The 16,485-nt window shown below is 43.4% G+C and overlaps 1 protein-coding gene across 1 annotated transcript in view; it reads right to left on the minus strand.

The window, feature by feature from the left end:
* Positions 1-16,485, minus strand: part of LOC139364531 (tau-tubulin kinase 1-like) — a 46,448-nt gene that overhangs the window by 15,202 nt on the left and 14,761 nt on the right. Inside the window, exons 7-14 of the mRNA XM_071101326.1 lie at positions 11,671-11,736; positions 11,290-11,382; positions 10,667-10,792; positions 10,125-10,279; positions 7,046-7,262; positions 6,488-6,669; positions 5,799-6,133; positions 5,292-5,455 (exon numbers count right to left, since the gene is read on the minus strand). Coding sequence (XP_070957427.1) covers positions 5,292-5,455; positions 5,799-6,133; positions 6,488-6,669; positions 7,046-7,262; positions 10,125-10,279; positions 10,667-10,792; positions 11,290-11,382; positions 11,671-11,736 — 1,338 coding nt within the window. The remainder of the gene's footprint in view (positions 1-5,291; positions 5,456-5,798; positions 6,134-6,487; positions 6,670-7,045; positions 7,263-10,124; positions 10,280-10,666; positions 10,793-11,289; positions 11,383-11,670; positions 11,737-16,485) is intronic.

Raw genomic sequence — 16,485 nt, forward strand, 5'->3', positions numbered from 1 at the left:
GATTTTGATGGGAATATCGGCCCTAGGGGATGGGTCATTTTTAATATTATAGGCTTATAAAATCCAATATTGATGCACAATATCTATTTGAAATATCAAAGGGGCACAACATGGACTGGAATGACCCAACTACACTATTGTTTTAATTAATCAATCTGAACTAACTGGATTTAAAACCACATCTCAGTGACTACTGACTGACATTCTTGTTAGTTTTGTTCTTTTTTTGGCTGTTGTCCTTTATCAGTGAGGGCCATTGTTTCATTCATATAGAGCTGTATCCCGTTTTCAATTCAAACCTTTCAAATGATCTGGAAGTTATTGCTCACCCTAACCTCATAGGTTACACCTGTTCGTCGAACATCTCATTCCAAAATCATGGGCATAAATATGGATTTGGTGCTGCTGTAACAGCCTCCACTCTTTCTGGGAAAGTTTTCCACTAGATGTTGGAATATTGCTGCAGGGACTTGTTTCCATTCAGCCACTAGAGCATTAGTGAGTTTGGGCACTGATGTTGGGCGATTAGGCCTGGCTCGTTCCAATTCAACCCAAAGGTGTTTGATGGGGTTGAGGTCAGGGCTCTGTGCAGGCCAGTCAAATTCTTCCACACCGATCTCAACAAACCATTTCTGTATGGACCTTGCTTTGTGCATGGGGGTATTGTCATGCTAAAACAGGAAAGGGCCTTCCCCCAACTGTTGCCACAAAGTTGGAATTACAGAATTGTCTAGAAAGTCATTATATGCTTTAGCGTTAAGATTTCCCTTCACTGAAATTAAGGGAACTAGCCCGAACCAGGAAAAACAGCCTCAGACCATTACTCCTCCACCAACCTTCACATTTGGCACAGTAGCATGCTCCTGGCATCCACCAAACCCAGATTCATCCGTCGGACTGCCAGATGGTCATAGGAAGGCCAAAAAAGATCATCGAGGACATCAACCACCCGAGCCTGTTCACACCGCTTCCATCCAGAAGGCGAGGTCAGTACAGGTGCATCAAAGCTGGGACCGAGAGACTGAAAAACAGCTTCTATCTCAAGGCCATCAGACTGCTAAACAGCAATCACTAACTCAGAGAGGCTGCTGCATACATTGAGATCCAATCACTGGCCACTTTAATAAATTGATTACTAGTCACTTTATACAATGCACTAAATAATGCCACTTTAATAATGATTACATATCTTACATTACTCATATCACATGTACATACTGTATTTTATACCATCTATTGCACCTTGCCTATGCCGCTCGGCCATCGCTCATCCATAGACTGACATGTACATATTCTCATTCACCCCTTTATATTTGTGTGTATTAGGTAGTTGTTAGGGAATTGTTAGATTACTTGTTAGATATTACTGCACTGTTGGAACTAGAAGCACAAGCATTTCGCTACACTCGCATTAACATCTGCTAACCATGTGTATGTGAAACACAATTTGATGAAGTGTGATTTGTCACTCCAGAGAACGCATTTCCACTGCTCCAGAGTCCAATGGCGGCGAGCTTCACACCACTCCAGGCGATGCGTGGCATTGCGCATGGTGATCTTAGGCTTGTGTGCGGCTGCTCAGCCACCCATTTCATGAAGCTCCCGACAAACAGGTCTTGTGCTGACATTGCTTCCAGAGGCAGTTTGGAACTCGTTAGTGAGTGTTGCAACCTAGGACAGATGATTTTTACGCGCTGCACGCCTCAGCACTCGGTGGCCCCGTTATGTGAGCTTGTGTGGCCTGCCACTTCGCAGCTGAGCCTTTGTTGCTCCTAGACGTTTCCACTTCACAATAACAGCACTTACAGTTGACCGGGGCAGCTCTAGCAGGTCAAATATTTGCCAAGCTGACTTGTTGCAAAGGTGGCATCCCATGACAGTGCCACGTTGAAAGCCACTGAGCTCTTCAGTAAGGCCGTTCTACTGCCAATGTTTCTATGGAGATTGCATGGCTGTGTGTTTGATTTTATACACTGGTCAGGCTGATATAGCCGAATCCACTAATTTCAGGGGGTGTCCATATACTTTTATTTGTATAGTATTCATACTCTGCTCTGAGTTAGGTTGTTTTGAGCACAGGGTTGTTTTGAGCACCCTCTAGTGTTGGGCGCAGGGGAATAAAAATAAAGAACCAGTGTTACTGTACTCACACCATGTGTATGGGCCTCCCATTAGACATACACAGTAGCACATAGTAAGCAATGTATGACTCTTTTCAGCATGCACAGTTGATGCAAATCAGGGTTCTCCAACTCTAGGGAGATACTGGATGTGCAGGTTTTTTCCCCAACCCAGCACTAACACCTGTTTCCAATAATCAACTCATCATGACCTTCATTCAACCAGGGATGTCAAACTCAAAACAGTCTATCCATCATTTTGGGATTTTTTGATGCTCCCTGATTGTCTAGCTTTCAAATTCTGTGATTATTAGTGAGCTGGACACAGTCAAGAACATTTATGTATGTAGGTCCATTATCATTTCTACACAGTTTCGATTTGGTTTTAGTCATTTTAAAGTATATTGAGTTTGTTCCCCCGCCACCAGAAAAAACAAACATTTATATTGTTTCAAAAAAAGAATCAAGCCACCCGTGGGCCGGATTGGACCTCCTCGCAGGCAGGATCCGAGCTCTGGGCCGTACGTTTTGACACCTGTGCCATATGCCAACCAGTGATTGGACCTCCTCGCAGGCAGGATCCGAGCTCTGGGCCGTACGTTTTGACACCAGTGCCATATGCCAACCAGTGATTGGACCTCCTCGCAGGCAGGATCCGAGCTCTGGGCCGTACGTTTTGACACCTGTGCCATATGCCAACCAGTGATTGGACCTCCTCGCAGGCAGGATCCGAGCTCTGGGCCGTACGTTTTGACACCATATGCCAACCAGTGATTGGACCTCCTCGCAGGCAGGATCTGAGCTCTGGGTTGTACGTTTTGACACCATATGCCAACCAGTGATTGGACCTCCTCGCAGGCAGGATCCGAGCTCTGGGCCGTACGTTTTGACACCATATGCCAACCAGTGATTGGACCTCCTCGCAGGCAGGATCTGAGCTCTGGGCCGTACGTTTTGACACCTGTGCCATATGCCAACCAGTGATTGGACCTCCTCGCAGGCAGGATCCGAGCTCTGGGCCGTACGTTTTGACACCTGTGCCATATGCCAACCAGTGATTGGACCTCCTCGCAGGCAGGATCTGAGCTCTGGGCCGTACGTTTTGACACCTGTGCCATATGCCAACCAGTGATTGGACCTCCTCGCAGGCAGGATCTGAGCTCTGGGCCGTACGTTTTGACACCTGTGCCATATGCCAACCAGTGATTGGACCTCCTCGCAGGCAGGATCTGAGCTCTGGGCCGTACGTTTTGACACCATATGCCAACCAGTGATTGGACCTCCTCGCAGGCAGGATCTGAGCTCTGGGCCGTACGTTTTGACACCATATGCCAACCAGTGATTGGACCTCCTCGCAGGCAGGATCTGAGCTCTGGGCCGTACGTTTTGACACCTGTGCCATATGCCAACCAGTGATTGGACCTCCTCGCAGGCAGGATCCGAGCTCTGGGCCGTACGTTTTGACACCATATGCCAACCAGTGATTGGACCTCCTCGCAGGCAGGATCCGAGCTCTGGGCCGTACGTTTTGACACCATATGCCAACCAGTGATTGAGCGTTGGAAAACAAAGCATTTATGAATCTCTTTGAAATGCTCATGGATGTGTCTTTGGTTCATACTTAATGTTTCTTGACACATATTTGTGTACAAAGCGGTATTTCAGAGTTGAAAGTGTAACGTGACAAAAATGAAATATAATACAGATATCATTGTTGGGCAAAATAGTATGATTGCATTACATTCTCACCTAGAAGACCCCTGAAGAACTGAAACCCTAATGGAAGCTACGGGACATTGGTTTTAACAATAAAAAGAAACATTTTGTCAACTTCAATTGTTCTCCAAGAAATTGCTGAATTTCCTCTATAATTCACCTAAAAGACTTGAACATTCCCCATATTTTCTTTGTGCATCTTTTTATGTATGACGTAACGGTCAGCTTAATCACATTTGGTGGCAGCGGTGGGATATGTTTCCCTAGCCTGATGGGAAGACCCACGGTTTAAATGTTTTAATTTAACATTTTCAACCAAAGGTTTTCATGTCAGGAATTTATAACACTGACGTCAAGAACATGTTCGGTATGAAGAAAACGTTTCGAAACTTGGTGGCACCACCTGAACATGTCCAAAGATGATATTTCTGTTACAAAAACCTTTTGCTACGGCTATCTGGATGTTTGTTACATTATTCTCATCAGAATGACAAAGTGTCATCATGTATGCATATATCTTGTTTCATCAGTATGTCATAACGAGGGCATCAAGTGCAGTGCAACCCTAACAAATGTCAACCCGAATACAGGGACGTACTGGGACCAGGAATCTTCCCGGGGTATGGACCGGCCCATCTGGCATTTGCCGGAACCGTAAAATGAAAAAAATGCTTGTGGAGTCATTGAGAAAACTATTGAGAAAATATTGTAGAAATACATTGGGGGGAAAGCACCTATCAAAAACAACCCTACTCATGCCACCATCTCACCCAAAAAGCATAAACTGTTCAATAATTATTATATGTAATGCTACATCTGATCTGATTCTGGATTATGCAGTTAGCAAAGCCACATCTCCCATTCATACCGTAGCATTACAAAACAATGGTTAAAACCAAAAGTCATGGGCAAAACCAAACTGATGGAAAGGAACAATTTGTGCCTGCTGACACAGAAAAAGGCACGTTTTCTCTCTTTACACTGGCAGGATATGTCACACCAATGACAGTGTGAATGACACTAAAATGGCTGCAGGAATAATGGTCGCCCCCCGCCAAGGTATTCACTTCCCACTGGCTTGCAAAATTGTAGGATTGCAAAATTCCCAGGTTTTCTAGAAAGATTACTTGAATTATAAGGAAATAAGACGGAAATCCGTGAATCTTCCAACTGAGATTTCTGGAAAAACAGGTAATTTGGGTTAAATTATCGGAATTTTGCAACCCTTGGTTTAGCACTGCATGTTAATGGACATCCCGACCAGAGGGGGTACCGAACAGCTCATCTTTACATAATCTGGATAGATCAACAACACCCACCGCTAAGGTGGGTCTCATCCATATCATCTAAAGATTGACCGCACTGTGCAGCAGGCGACCCAGCTCTGAGCCGACTACCATGAACATGCCAGGAGAGAAGGCTCCCTCCACCAATAAGGTTGGCCCGATCTCTTACCGGTCTTTGGGGTCCGATAGGACGGCCTGGTGGGAGTGAATGACAGGGCGACATGGCGGGGCTTCCCCCACTTCGTCTGGAGGCTTCCTCCTCGGTGAGCGTGAGCATGCCCCGGCTGCTGTTGGTTGTGTGGGTCGTCTTGGGCCGCACCACCATCTCCGCCCCTAAAACAAAGGATTGGTTAGGAATCTAGTACCCTTTTCACCATATCATGCAAACCGGACATGTGATGGGTTGAATATTTCATTTTCACATGGTCCTTTTCAGCACGGTTCCAGCAAATGTGATGGATGCATAACCAGGTCAGCTCAGTACAAATGCTTTGGTTCGGCTCAGTAGCGTGAAAAGTGTTTGTCGGATTAAGTCAAACGTTAAATAATATTTTATTGTCAGAGGAGAGATGAGCATCATCGTCAACTTGTACGGAATAGAACAGAACTGAATAGAACAAAATTGAACTGACTGAAATTTCACATTATTGAATGTACATAAAACCTTCAGGCCCACCTCCTCCCCGCAGCTTCCTCCTCTCCTCTCCCTCCTCCAGGGGCCTCAGCTCCTCAGGCTCCTCATCGGTGGTGCCCGACGTGGTGGGCTGGAAGTCCCTCAGCTCCGTCTCCTTGTCAATGATCACCCACTCCTTGCTATCAAAGTCTTCCTCCTCTGCTAGCGGCACCGATCTGATAAAGGCATTGCTGTGGGCTTCCTGGTCCACGGACGCCACCGAGCCCTCGCCGTGCCGCCCGCGCTGCAGGCCGTCGTCCACAGACAGCATCATGGCCGGTTGGGACGAGTACATGTGGCGCGAGGGCGAGCCCAGGATGTCCATGCGGGACCTGATACTGTGGGACACAGATATGTCCACATACACACAGGTACAAGCACGAGGATGTAGAAGTGCACATAGACACACAAGCACGCACAAACAGATGCAACAAAAGACCAAAAGAACACACACATTAAGTATTGAATTAAGTATTAAAGTGGAGGGCTATAATAGATAGGCTTATAGCAGTTACACAGACCCTAACCCAAAGGACTTTCCTGGAACGCCTAAGAGACTAATGTAGCTAGGTACAATACTAAATGTATTTTAGCATAATGCACTTCCTGGTTAACTACTATACTTAAATACTACTATACTAAAAGCTAGTACAGGTCTGTAGCTAATACTAGAGCTGGTTTGTAGTGGTCACCTTTGGCCATAGCCATCGACGGCCCTCCCATCAGCGGCCGACATGCGGTCTGACTCTGGGCTGTTGATGCGGCGGTACCGGAGGGAGCGCACCTGGCCACTGGGGGACTCTGGGGCCCCTCCTGCCCGGCACGGCGACATGGGACAGGCCCCTCTGCTGGGTTCATCCCCCTCCTGGGCCCCCTGCAGACACAGAGGGGAGAGGAGGGGAAGAAACGGGAGGGGAAAGGAGAGACAGGAGGTCACGATGGTGTATGCTAAACAGTAATTCATTCTAAAATGTGTCTATTACCACTGCTAGGAGTTTAAAGGGTAGGCCTTCGCCTGTCTAGTGTATACATTTTCTGTCTGGATGTTCATCTCAGTCTGTGCATCTGTATGTCCGTCTATCATCCTCTACCCAGCCAACCATCAATCGATCCCATATTTTTCATGAATAAAAAATGCTAAAAATACTGTTATCAACAAACAGTATAAGCTACGCTAGAACAACATCTACATAGATGCCATACAGTAAAATGTTGTGTTCTCCTTCCCCTCATCCCCCCCCCTTACTCACCTTGCCCAGGCTGATCCTGAGTTTGTTGCGGTTGAAGTCGGTGTCCTCCCATCCCTCGCCCTTAGCGGGCGTCTGGCCACCACCCTCGCCCCCCTGGCGGCTCCCACTGGGAGGCAGGGCCGGAGGGGCATTCTCCTGGTCGCTGAGGTGCTCGTCCTGGAGCACGTTCTCCGTGTTCTCTCTCTGGAGGTCTCCAGGCACCGGGGTGTTTAGGGCTCTGTGGGAGAAGATGGATGGGAGTTGCGGGATGGGTTCAGGTTAAATCAGTTGATTAAGATCAGCGGCGGCCCAAGGATGTACACAATGTATATTATAAACACATGTATAACACCTATATGTGAATATATGTCCACTGGGAATGCAGGTTTTTGTTCCAGCCCTACTCAATTCCAACATGTTTTATATTTTTCTATTTCCTGAATTATGCATGCACTTAATTAATGCACTTTGTACAGGCAACCCTCAAAGTTCAGTAAACATCTATTTATTCAGTGAAACATTGATTGTAAACTGGTATTTCAAAGTCCTTTTACAGCCTAGTTTAGAATTCAATATCATGCATTTCAAAAGGTTTGGATGAGCAGTGTGGCAGTAGCCTCGAGGTGTGACAGCAACACTGATGGACACAAAACCTGTTCTTTCTCATTTGCACTGGGAGGCTAAGGATGCCTCCTAAATGGCACCCTATTCCCCACATAGTGCAATATGATGTCAAAGTGCACTACTTAGGGAATAGGGTGCCATTTAGGATAGAGCCTCATGTGTGATGACGACCAAAACACTAACGATGTCTCCAGAGATAAGGATGTCGTGTTCGCAGGGAAGTCATGCAGCTGTGTGTAGTCTGTGCGTGTCTAGGCAGCCTGAATAGTAAAGAGCTTCAAACCAGACAGTCATCAGAGAGAGAGTAATAAAATAAAAAATAATATATTTGGGTGAGTGAGTCAAACAATAGCTCCCATGAAAGATGTATAAAAGACAGATTAAAAATAGAGCACTGTGACTGCACTATCATGTTGTGGCACTTTCAGGATCTAATGTATTGTGCCATTGCACTGTGATTTGATACTGTAAATGTCAAGTATCAAAGACAGCCAACTGGTGAAAAAGACTCTAAGATAAAGGAAGATGCAGAAATATGACATCATCATACACCATGGGGAAACGTTCTGCTTACAAAAGTCAACAACTATAAAATGTGAATCTGCCATGAATGCCTCTATTGGCTCTTCACATGCGAGGCCATTTCAGCTGGCACAGCTGGAACACTGAAATGTTGATTAATGGTTACTGTCCCTGTTAACACTAGAACCACTAAAGCATTAATTTCGACTGCTCATTCATATAATTGTTTTTATTACTCTGCCATTTTTAAAGCCAATCCCCCCACCGTGCTTGACTTTTCCTAAGTCTATATAACCGTAGGTAGAACGTTAATATCACAAACCGAACTGGAGTTATAACCAGTTTCAGGAGGGCATCTCATTTTTTGAATGGTTTTCCCCGTTGCACCTTCCACGACAGTGCCCAGTTGATAATCAGAATGTAATTACCCATTTTGAATGAAGAACAAGGCAGGCCATTATATTGTACTGGTATAATGTAATCATAATCTGAATATGTATACCCTAAATATGTACCCTCTATCAGTCCATCTAATCCAAGCAGTTTTATCAGTCTACTCAGGCCTACTTGGAGTACACAGTGAGAGCGTGCGTCATTTACAATGGCAAGAAGACAAAGACGAATGGATGCACATGCTGTGTTAGCCCTGCTACTAGAACTGAATGAAAATAACTCATGACATCTGATTATTCTTCAGATTCTGAGCCTCAGCGTGAACCTACACCTCCAAGGTCTTAGACAGAACGATGCGCATGCAGCAGGTGCCCTCGCCTCCAATAAATGAAATGTGAGACAAAAGAGAGGAAGAGACGGCACCGTTTGGATACAACAAGCCAGTGACAATGCTACAGGCTGATTATCAGCACAAAATGTCATCACAGAGAGCAGGCCCCAGGGGTGTAGCCAGGTCAGAGAAATCATGTCACGGGATCGCTTCAGAGAGATCATGCGTCACCTTCGTTTTGGTGATAAAGAAATGAGAGTGCGATGCCTGGAAACAAATTCGCCATGGTATCCAACGTATAAATAATCCACTCTTTTTTACTGCTGTCATATCGATACTTATAATCATTATAATGCCATTATTACCTTTGTGCAGATTTTCACCATTTATCAAGTACAGTTGGTGCTAACCATGCGCCTTGGTGGTTGGAATATGTTTTATTTATTTAATCATTATTAAAAGAATGTCACGTCCTGACCTTAGTTCCTTTTTTATGTCTCTATTTTTGGTTTGGTCAGGGTGTGAGTTGGGGTGGGCATTCTATGTTTTTGTTCTATGTTTTGTATTTCTGTGTTTGGCCTGGTATGGTTCCCAATCAGAGGCAGCTGTCTATCGTTGTCTCTGATTGAGAACCATACTTAGGTAGCTTGTTCCCACCTGTGTTTGTGGGTAGTTGTTTTCTGTTTTGTGTGTCTTCACCTTACAGAACTGTTTTGTTTTGTTCACTCTCTCTCTTTGTTGTTTTTTGGTTATTGCAGTGTTCAGTTTATTTATTAAAATTAACATGGACACTTACCACGCTGCCTTTTGGTCTTATCCTTCCTATTCCTCATCCGAGGAGGACAACGATCATTACAAAGAAGCTGTTACCGTGTTCCAACTCAAAGGCACTCCACAAATAAAACTGATTGAAAACTTGAATTTTTACATATAGCCTACAGCAACATAAACAAATGAAAATGCTATTGTGTTATTTGAAATGTTTTTTTTTTTTACTCAAATGTTACCTTCATAAACACAACCAAATACTAATTTTTGTGATAGCACATATGAAACGTATGAATCACACTGTTAGTGTTGCAGTCAGAATCACTGCTCATTAGCCTGAAGGGGGTTCCTCGAGGCCCAGCGGTTCTAGTGTTAAATGAATTGCAAGCAGAAATTTGCCCTGCAGTGTAAAATTGTGGACTTTCCTTTTAATCCTAATGGTAAATATATCAGGGTCCTTACCCCACCATGGCGACGGTGGGCCGTGTGTTGTGCTGTGGTTGGGTGGAGGCGCTTGTTGACTGTGTGGAGTCTGTCCCGCCTTTCTCCCAATCAAACGGCTCATTTTCCGTGATGATGCGCTCCTTCATGCTGTTCTCAAACACCGACATCAGCAGCTGGGAAATAAAGGAAATTTGACTTTGGCTACATCCCAAATGACACCCTAATCTTTAAATAGACCCTTTCCCTTGACCGGCCAAATAGAAAACAACTCCAAATTAGACTCTGGTTGTGTCCAAACGGCACCCTACTTCCTTTATATTGGTCAAAAGTAGTGCAGTATATAAGAAATAGGGTGTCATTTTAGATGCAATTTTGCTATTGGAAATAGCATAGGGAGAACTAGGAAGCATTGATGAAGTCAATATATCAGTTTGTGTGAGCATACAAAAAAGTCCCCGGAATAGTGAGATGGTGGCCAGTCAAAAATAAAGAGACTTTTTTTGGAGCATTTCAAAACACTTTCAAAGTACTTTCCTTATTCTCTATACTGCGAAAGGTACCTGATAATCCGGCTTGGTGTAGTAGTCCAGGCCCAATACATGGTCGAGGAAGATATGAAACTCTGACGGCATGTGTTTCAGCAACATCCTATGGTCATATCGCTCTTTAATCTGCCCAACTTGCTCCTGCGCAAAAAAAAACCCAGAATAAAAAATTATATATTTGTTTGACTTAATTTAATTGTCATTCAGTAGCTGAACAAACCAGTCCTTTCCCCTTCCCCCTCCATTTACCCATGTGGCACAAGTGTCCGAAAGCTGACGGAGTGAAAATGATCAAGGGTGTAGGGCAAATTAGACCATCCTATATGCAACTTCAACGGAGCCAACACACACTGCGATATTTGGAGTTTGCACAATTTCATACAAAGAATCGAGAGGCGTACAAAATGATATGCCACATGCATTTATTTCTATCTGATTTCGAAGGCGCAACTCATATTACAAAATAAATACCTACTAAGTGAAATGTTGAATTGTTACTTACATTGTTAAGAGTTTGAAAGATAAGAAGATCCAGAAAGGCTTGTGTTTTGTTCAGCTTGCGTATGATTTGATTATTTGACTTTAACGATTCGCTAGAAATACAGTGGGTCTGTCGTGGACGAGTGAAGGGACTCTACCTTGTCCTTGATTTTCCTCCATGGTAGCTGTCCAACTGCAAATTCCACCAACATGTAAAATAAAGACCATAGGTCATCATGGCGGCCCATTTCCTGGGGAGAGAAAAATTGAAAGTAAAGATTATGAATGATATCCACGCTATATCGTTTCAATTAGTACACTACACCCTTTTAATAGTGCCAAACCTAAGGTTGCCCCCATAGAGATCCTATTAAATAACTAGAGGGGTTATGTATTGTAATTCCTTATTATATGGTTGCCCACCACCAATTGACAGTACAACAACATAATTAACAAGTTCTACGTTTATTTCAAAAGAGCAAAATTGGCAGAATACATTTTCCAGCATTTACATTTCGACAACATGAACATTTGTTTACTTTGTTTTTATGTGCGTTGACTGAGGCATATCGGACAGTTCCTCGAAAACCTGCAACAGTTCTCGGCTGAAAGGAAATAAAACAGTATTAGTGACGGACGAATATCAAGATGCATATACAACAACGTCTTAGAAAAAGAAAAATTCTTAACACATCTTCCTTCTAGGTTTATCCCTACTGTTCACTCTCCAAAATCTGGTGGTTTTAAAAAACAAACTATTCCTATCTAAATGTTTACTTAAATGTGAAGTAAATAATAAGGACAACAAATGGAGTAAAATAAAATGACTGACAACGATTTACATTTACACTACACTAGCATTCATCCCACATCCGTTAGCGCCAAATAAACATGACACAACAGCTACATAGAGGACACATGCAATACAAACCATCTTAAGACCCAAAAGCACACCATCGAACGTTGAAAATGCTATATTTGACCTTGACTACTCGATCTGACATGCGCCATAAGATGCCGAAGTCAAATATAGGTAATATCAATGCTTTTGTTGCCAGCATTTAGTGCCGTAGAGGAGTTATGAATGCTTAATGTAAACACAGTGAATCTAAATTGTAAAAATAAAGCTAAATAATAAAATAGACAGAAACATAAGTGAGGGGTCACACCTTTAATCTGTACACTAAATCCTACTAAAAGCTCATGAATGCATATCTGTGTGTTCGGCTCAGTGAGCGACTTGGGTCAAACCATAATGGTTTTATAACGTAGTTGAGCTAAATTCCATTTTAATCCAGTCAATATCAATAATTAATATTAAATGAACTTGAATTTAAATATTTCAATAACTCCTTCGAATTTTTTCCTAAATGTCGATTCATTTCCTATACTGACAATCTGAAAATTGACTTGCGCCTCTCTAGTTGAGTAACTCAATCTCTTGTGTTTGGCTTGGGATGGCAGTATCAGTGGCGCAGAACATGCTGTTCGTTCTCACATTACCCTCGCGGTTTGCTGGTGACGTGACCTTCGCTCCGAGGGGAGCAGACTGAACGAACGCGCACGGTCGAGTTCCACGGTCATTTCTCGAAACACTGAGTACTGAGCCCTCAGAGGTAGACACTCTGGAGCTGCATCCCGAATAGTACTATTTGGGACGCTCTCACCTGGCTATTACAGAGAGAGGCTTGCCTGTATGTCAGTCCTGTTAGAAACAGGAGAAACTTCCACATTGCTCTAACTTACACTTAGATATTCTGTTGCTTTAAAGTTTGTTGCTTTCAACTGCGTATGCATCAGAATTAGAACCCGGCTCTGACACATTGCTAAAACCTAAAAGAAACAGAATATCTAAGTGTAAGTTAGAGAGTGAGCAATAATGTACAAATATCTCACATCCGAATGTGGCTCTAATATTATTGCTATGTAGATAGATCCACTTATAGCTGTTGCTATATAAAATAGCTGCAAGCAACAATAAGGGGGTCCTAGCAATAGAAATACCATCACTTGGTGAGCTATTGATATAAGTATAACAGAAAGGTCGAAGGTGGGTGTCCTAAGTGTGACCCCTCTGCTATGAGGAGAACAGAAAGCTTGGTGACCACACTCACGTCACTCTGTCATCATGCACATGACAGCCACGGCGGAGCAAGGATCTGATGGAGAAAACGGGTTGGAGCATGCACTTCAAAATCAAATATCCAAAGGAACTGTAAAAGACAAAACAAAGGCAAGCACTGAAACAAAAGGAATTGATAAACGTAAGGAAATGTAACCGAAATAGGCACACATCACAATCACATCACAAAAAGTGACAATTACACATAGTAATGGCAGTAACTTGTCAAACATTTTCTATTGGCTTGTATGTAATAGAGAGAACTATATACTTAATGAGTTGATAATAAGCAATGTCCTTGCTCACCATCAATGGCCACAATTCTGTTTGAAATATTAACATTTTTGTAAACGTGTTTCAACTTCCTGTAACAACCACATTCTGGCTTAAAACATCACACATTCAGAAAATGTGTCAGTTTGATTTGTGGGAACTGCTGGTGAGTGGGGATCTCACTTTTTTCAACTGGCTGTTTTCAAGTTTCAAATCCCATTTTTTCACCTACTGTAGGTCTGAAAGTGGATTGAGTGGTATCCTATCCAAGAGGCAATAACGTGCATGAAACAGCCTAAATAATACCCATATAATGGCGTTATATAATCTGTAATAACAGAATATTACAAGTTAAAAGCCCCAGAACATGATAGACGTAATACGTATTGGGGCGGTTTCCCAGACACAGATTAGGCCTAGTCTTGAACTAAATAAATTCATGTGTTTGAGTCTAGAAATAGACTTCATCTGATTACACATAAAACTCCCTGAAAAGTGGCCTAATCCTGCAGCATTACATACTCAAAATAGTAAACCAGCTTCAATCAAATATAAGAGCCATACATTTTGGCAGCTGATATGTAATTTGACGGATGCCGGATGCCTCAAGATAAAGCTAACTTTGAAAGCATTTTTTTCCAGCAGCGCCTGATATATTTTAAATGTAGCCTTTATTTAACTGGGCAAGTCAGTTAAGAACATATTCTTATTTACAATGACGGCCTACCCCGGGCCAAACCCGGACAACGCTGGGCCAATTGTGCGCCGCCCTATGGGACTCCCAATCACGGTCGGATATGATACATCCTGGATTCGAACCAGGGACTGTAGTGACACCTCTTGCATTGAGATGCAGTGCCTTAGACCACTGCGCCACTTGAGAACCCCAATATGTCAATATATGAATATGAAAATATCCCAAGAGTTTACAAAACCCATCAACATTTAACATGCATGCCAAAATCTCTACATAAATAATATCTTCCACTTCTCAGAAGAAGTCATGGAAAACAAGATTTCTTATAAAACGCCTGATGCGTGCCATGAGAGGAAAAATAGCTCTGCTATTTATTATCCACAATGATTTATTCAGTTATCAGGGAGGGAAAGTGAGGGAGGATCCTTCTTCATTGCGGAGAGAACACTAGTGTTTAGCAGCTGATAGGTCTTTCACTGCACAAGCACTGAATGCCAACGGCTGAGTGCTAACAAATATGCTTTTTGGCTAATGGCTGGGGGCTAACAACTACATGCTAACAAAAATGCTTTGTGGCTAATGGCAAAGGGGCTGACATAGTGGCAAGGTGAAGGACATTTGGACAGGGGAGGCCCCTGACACTTGCTTCCCTGGAGACCTGGCTGCCTAGGGGTAGGGGAGAGGCATACACTGCTAATGGCCAGGGACTGGGGGAAGAGGGAGATGAAGAGAGGGAGGGGAGATGGAATGAGAGAGGGAGAGGGAATGAGGAGGAGGGATAGAGAGGGAGGGAAGCAGGGGTAAAGAGCGAGAGAGACATGGAAGCAGGAGGAGTTAAATAAAATGAGATGGAGAGACAAACAGGCAGGGAGAGAGGTAGACAGAAAGAGGGAAAAGCAAATGGGAGAGAAAAAAGGAGGGATAACGATAGAGAGAGAGGGAGCCAGAGCCTCACATTCATCACGAATCAATGAGCTGAAGCTGACTCAGCTGTACTGGCTAGAAGGGCAAAAAAATCAGAGAGCAAGAGAAGGGAAAAAGGAGAAGGGAAGCGAGAGGTGATGCCATAGCCCACTGACGCATGCAAAAGCAAATTAAATCTCACACTGCTGCACTCACAGAGCTCTGAATGCAGAGAGAGAGGGGGGGGGCTGCTGCATGAGGACACAGAGTGTTCGGGCCAGAGATATGAGAGGAGAGGGGGGAGATGTAGAGAGAAATAGAGGAGAGCAGATAGTGACTGAGTCAAATAGATGAGAGGAGAGAAATAGAGAGATGGAGAAGAGTAGGAGAGTGGAGGGAAGGGGGAGAGCGGTGCCTAAGAGATGGGAGGCAAAAGAAGGGGAGAGCAATGGAAAGAGTGGATGGAAAGGGAGAGGAGCCGAAAGAGAAATGGAGTGGATGAGAGAAATGAATAAGAGGCAAGCGGGGAAAGGAGAGAAGATACTTGAGAGAGTCTATTTAAAATGAGGGGAGAGGAGAAGAGGAAAGGAGGGAGGAAAAGGAGAGAGATAAAGGGGGAGAATAGTCCAGGGGAGAGAAGGACAAATGCATAAGCAATTGATGAGAGGGATAAGAAAGGAGAGGAGGTGAAAGTGCTAGAAGAGATTAAGGGAGATAAAAGGATAGGGAGAAGAGGAAATGACAGGATGGAAGTGGAGGAAAAGAAGAAGAAGAAAATCAAAGAGGGGAAGAAGTGGAGAGATTGAAAATGCAGTCAATAAATCAAATCAAATTTGATTTGTCACATGCGCCGAATACAACAGGTGTTGTATTGTGTACACCTTACAGTGAAATGCTTACTTACAAGCCCTTAACTAACACTTTGGATACCTCTCTCTTGGATTAAGGTATGTGTAGAGAGAGACAAACAGTGTGCTGGTAAGAGGATGGGGAGGTTAGTCTTTCTTCTGCTTAGTTCTGGTCGCATAAGACTTTGATTAGCATGTACAGTTGAAGACGGAAGTTTACATACACTTAGGTTGGAGTCATTAAAACTCGTTTTTCAACCACTCTACAAATTTCTTGTTAACAAACTATAGTTTTGGCAAGTCGGTTAGGACATCTACTTTGTGCATGACACAAGTAATTTTTCCAACAATTGTTTACAGACAGATCACGTATAATTCACTGTATCACAATTCCAGTGGGAAAGCAGATTACATACACTAAGTTGACTGTGCCTTTAAACAGCTTGGAACATTCCAGAAAATTATGTCATGGCTTTAGAAGCTTCTGATATGCTTATTAGTATAATTTGAG

The sequence above is a fragment of the Oncorhynchus clarkii genome, chromosome 13, assembly GCF_045791955.1.
Source record: "Oncorhynchus clarkii lewisi isolate Uvic-CL-2024 chromosome 13, UVic_Ocla_1.0, whole genome shotgun sequence".
Lineage (NCBI taxonomy): Eukaryota > Metazoa > Chordata > Actinopteri > Salmoniformes > Salmonidae > Oncorhynchus > Oncorhynchus clarkii.